This window comes from Moschus berezovskii, chromosome 7 (assembly GCF_049115385.1).
Source record: "Moschus berezovskii isolate FMDL1 chromosome 7, NW_MosBer_1.0, whole genome shotgun sequence".
NCBI classification, from domain to species: Eukaryota; Metazoa; Chordata; class Mammalia; order Artiodactyla; family Moschidae; genus Moschus; species Moschus berezovskii.
The window spans coordinates 29,575,018-29,579,596 of NC_142466.1; the positions used below are offsets into that span (position 1 = coordinate 29,575,018).

At 42.6% G+C, this 4,579-nt stretch overlaps 1 protein-coding gene across 1 annotated transcript; it reads left to right on the forward strand.

Annotated features, from left to right (window-relative positions):
* The first annotated feature begins 502 nt into the window (after positions 1 to 502).
* On the forward strand, positions 503 to 1,208 carry LOC129557287 (interferon omega-1-like). The gene has a single exon (XM_088837679.1). The coding sequence runs from the start codon at positions 528 to 530 to the stop codon at positions 1,206 to 1,208; it is 681 nt and encodes a 226-aa protein (XP_088693805.1). The 5' UTR covers positions 503 to 527.
* The last annotated feature ends 3,371 nt before the right edge of the window (positions 1,209 to 4,579 follow it).

Consider the following 4,579-nt stretch of genomic DNA (forward strand, 5'->3'; position numbering starts at 1 on the left):
CCTGCAGGAATGTGTTCTAGAAGGAAAAGAAACATGGGAGAAGCTCATGGACTTGTAATATCAGACTCTTTTCTAAATCAATCAGTAAAGATAAACCATCTTCTGTTTCAAAGACTGTAGTTGCCAGAGTGAACTGGTAAATCACTTATAAATACAGAAACCATAGGGCTGAGGGAGCCTGGCTTCCTATGTAAAGTAAGAGGGAAAAGTGGAGCCTAAGATCAGGGCTACAGATGTGTTCATGGACAAGAGGTGAGCAACATTTATGCATGAGAGACAAAAAGCAATAATGTGTTTAATTACAAACATACATCACTCCTGAGTTAAGAAAAAGACCTTTCTCATTTGATTGATAAATATCTATTTGGATGGGCACATAGGAAGTTATTGGGAAATATGCAAAATTAATAGTTTAGATTGATGACATTTTCTTTGATCATACTGTGAATACATACATGAAAATCAAAAAAGGAAGTAAAAGTGCATAGAAATAACTAGAAAATGAAAACTACCATGTTCCCTATTTAATGGCTTGCTTAGAAAGCATGGCATCAGAGAACCTACCTCAAGGTTCCACCAGACGCCGTCTCAGCCAGCCCAGCAGCAACCGCATCTTCCCCATGGCCTTCGTGCTCTCTCTACTGACGGCCCTGGTGCTGGTCAGCTACGGCCCGGGAGGATCCCTGGGCTGTGACCTGTCTCAGAACCACGTGCTGGTTGGCAGGAAGAACCTCAGGCTCCTGGGACAAATGAGGAGACTCTCCCCTCGCTTCTGTCTGCAGGACAGAAAAGACTTCGCTTTCCCCCAGGAGATGGTGGAGGGCGGCCAGCTCCAGGAGGCCCAGGCCTTCTCTGTGCTCCACGAGATGCTCCAGCAGAGCCTCAGCCTCTTCCACACAGAGCCCTCCTCTGCTGCCTGGGACACCACCCTCCTGGCGCAGCTCCGCACTGGACTCCATCAGCAGCTGGACGACCTGGACGCCTGCCTGGGGCAGGTGATGGGAGAGGAAGACTCTGCCCTGGGAAGGACGGGCCCCACACTGGCCGTGAAGAGGTACTTCCAGGGCATCCATGTCTACCTGCAAGAGAAAGAATACAGCGACTGCGCCTGGGAAATCGTCAGAGTGGAGATGATGAGAGCCCTCTCTTCATCAGCCCACTTGCAAGAAAGGTTAAGAAACATGGGTGGAGATCTGAACTCACCTTGAGATGACTCTCACCGACTAAGATGCCACATCAGTCTTGCACACTCACCTGTGGTCATTTCAAAAGTTTCTGATTTCTGCTTTAGCCACAAAATTTACTGAATTACTTAAGCGTATATTTTGTAGTATTAAGCAAGGATGTTAAAAACTTAGCTCTAAGGTCATCAGTCCTTAAGCGATTATTTCCCTGATTTATTATTTATTTATACTTGTTCTTGTCATATTTATATTTTCATATAAGGATATCTGCCTTCACGTTGTATTAAGATTTAGGAAATATGTTCAGCTTTTCATTTTATTAAATTTGATTTTTTTTATTTAATTCTTATCAAACTCTTTTAGTTTTCTTTTTCGTGTGTGTGAGATAAAATTTATTCTGGTCTCTTTTAGTGGATGGCATTTCCAAACATATTTTTACTGAATGAGTGAATACACACAAAAATGAACTATTCCAGCAATGAGTATTTAAGTATAAAATCCTGTGTTTTGATCAAAGAAATCTCCACAGGTGACGCTGCCTCACTGGAAACATGTTTGTGCAATGGTCTCTGTGTAGAAATCCAGACACTGAGTCTGTCTATTCTTAACACCTAAATTCAGCCTTCAGTTTTCTAAACAGAAGTGAGTAACTGATGGGAACACTTGTCTACTCATTCATTTGTTCAGTTCATGTCACATGTATTAATTGAGTATCAAAGTGGCAGATTGTGGAGTTGCCTTTAAGAAACACTGGTAAATAAACCTAATTCAGTACCTTCTATGTTGAAACTTTCAGTCTCATGGAGAACGATACATAAAAATCATGTGTTTTTTAAAAATCTCAATTATATTAAAAAATACAAAAAGAAGTAATGGAAAATTAGGTTCTCACATCAGAAGATACAGGTAATTTTCAGGGAAAAAAGAGGGATATCTTTTCTATGGTACCTGGGAGGTATGTAATTGTAGAAGCCTGATTGGCTGTTGGCCAAGTGGGTCTACAATCAACAAATGCCACGGGTATAAGTACTGATTTGAAATTCTTTATTGTGTGTCTCAGAGAGGGAAATGGCAACCCACTCCTGTATTCTTGCCTGGAGAATCCCAGGACAGAGGAGCCTGTGAGCTGTTGTCCATGGGGTCGCACAGAGTCGGACATGACTGAAGCAACTTAGCATGCATGCATGCATTGGAGAAGGAAATGGCAACCCACTCCAGTATTCTTGCCTGGAGAATCCCAGAATGGCAACCCACTCCAGTATTCTTGCCTGGAGAATCCCAGGGACAGAGGAGCCTGGTGGGCTGCCGTCTATGGGGTTGCACAGTCAGACACGACTGAAGCAACTTAGCAGCAGCAGCAGCATGTGTCTGGTAATAAGGACATGGAGATGGATGTGGTCGCTTATAAATAGAATACACAATGAGAAGAGGACCCTCAGTATTTAAGGGTCAGGCAGCGGAGAGCCTGCAACAGGCACTGAGGCGGGGGTAGTGCGTGAGAAGGACACAAGCATGAACAGGGGAGGGACGACTGAAGGGAAGGAGTGTGTTTCAGAGACACAGTGGGGCCTGCAGAGGGGTGAGGACTCAACGGTCCCCGCGGACCTGAAACACACGCCACTGGTGACCTGAGCAGGATCTGGTTTAGCAGAACTGATGGGGCAGGAACTAGATGGGAGTAAGTGAAGAGGAAGGGGAATTAAGGGTACTGTGTACAGACAACGATTTTGCAAACTTGTTTGTGAAGCAGAGGAGAGAAATAAGGTAGAACTTTGAGGAAAGTGTAGTTTACTTTCTCTGTGCATTTTTTTTAATGTTTTTGCAATATGTTTTCTGAGAATTATTTTGAAGAATGTAGGAAATGACAGAAACATAATTATTTTAAATATTTGACTATTTTAAAGCATTATTTGGCTAACATAGCAATTTCTCATTTTTGAAAATAATATTACTTTGTGGTGGACTTGTCAGAGTGGAAAGACAGAAAAGTGCATGCAGTGATGAACAATTCATTATTTCCCTCAAGAATCATTATGCTAAATTTGTGCCTTATTCAACTCATAGTTTTAGTTCAATCATCAACATATTGCTTTTGTGACTTGATATACGATCAGCTTTTTTAGTACTGTAGAGAGGATAAATATATTTTTTCAGTTTTCCTATTCTAAAATCCATATTAAAAACATAAATAGACATCTGATGGGTATCAAAGTCATGTGCAATCGTGGCACTTCACACACAAAGTAAAGATGTCTGCCAAATATTAAAAGATATAGTATCAAGTAACAATGTACGTTGTGCTGAAATCTAAAGCATTTTGGCACAAAAAGATTATACATTTTCATGAAGTTTAATTTGGCAGCACAACAATGTACATTGTGCTGAAATCTAAAGCATTTTGGCACAAAAAGATTATACATTTTCATGAAGTATATTTTAAACCAAATGATAAAAGTTAATAAAGCTCTACTAAAACCCTCCATAAACCCATCTAGAAATAAAACAGCTTGTTCAGGGAATTCCCTGGTGGTCCAGTAGCTGAGACTCTGAGCTCCCAGTGCAGGAGGCCCGGGTTTCATCCCTCGTCAGGGAACTAGGTCCCATAGGTGAAACTAAAGATCCCACTGCAAGGATGATGGAAACCTTGCATGCAGTAACTAAGACCCACCACAGTCAAATAAATAAATAAACAAAACAAAACAGCTTACTCATAGGAGGCCTACCATTTTGCTTACAACAAATGAAACACAGTAAGTTTGAAAGTATGTTGCACGCATGCTTCAGTTCAGTTCAGTTCAGTTCAGTCGCTCAGTCGTGTCCGACTCTCTGCGACCCCATGAATCACAGCACGCCAGGCCTCCCTGTCCATCACCAACTCCCGGAGTACACTCAAACTCACGTCCACAGAGTCGGCGATGCCATCCAGCCATCTCATTCTCCGTCGTCCCCTTCTCCTCCCACCCCCAACCTTTCCCAGCATCAGAGTCTTTTCCAGTGAGTCAACTCGTCGCATGAGGTGGCCAAAGTATTGCAGTTTCAGCTTTAGCATCAGTCCCTCCAATGAACATCCAGGATTGATCTCCCTTAGAATGGACTGGTTGGATCTCCTTGCAATATAAGGGACTCTCAAGAGTCTTCTCCAACACCACGCTTAGTGGTGTTCAACTCTTGCTTGAACTCTTTGCGACCCCATGGATTTACCCACCAGGCTTCTCTGTCCATGGGATTATCCCACCAAGAATACTAGAGTGTGCTACCATTTCCTCCTCCAGGGAATCTTCCCAATCCAGGGACTGAACCCGTTTCCTGTGGCTCCTACATTGTCAGGTGGATTCTTTACCACTGAGCCACCTGGGAAGCCCTGAAAGTATGTTAATAAATATAAAATGCTTGGG

Excerpts from the sequence above, each read along its gene's own strand:
- LOC129557287 (XM_088837679.1), top strand. The coding sequence starts at position 528 with ATGGCTTGCTTAGAAAGCATGGCATCAGAGAACCTACCTCAAGGTTCC.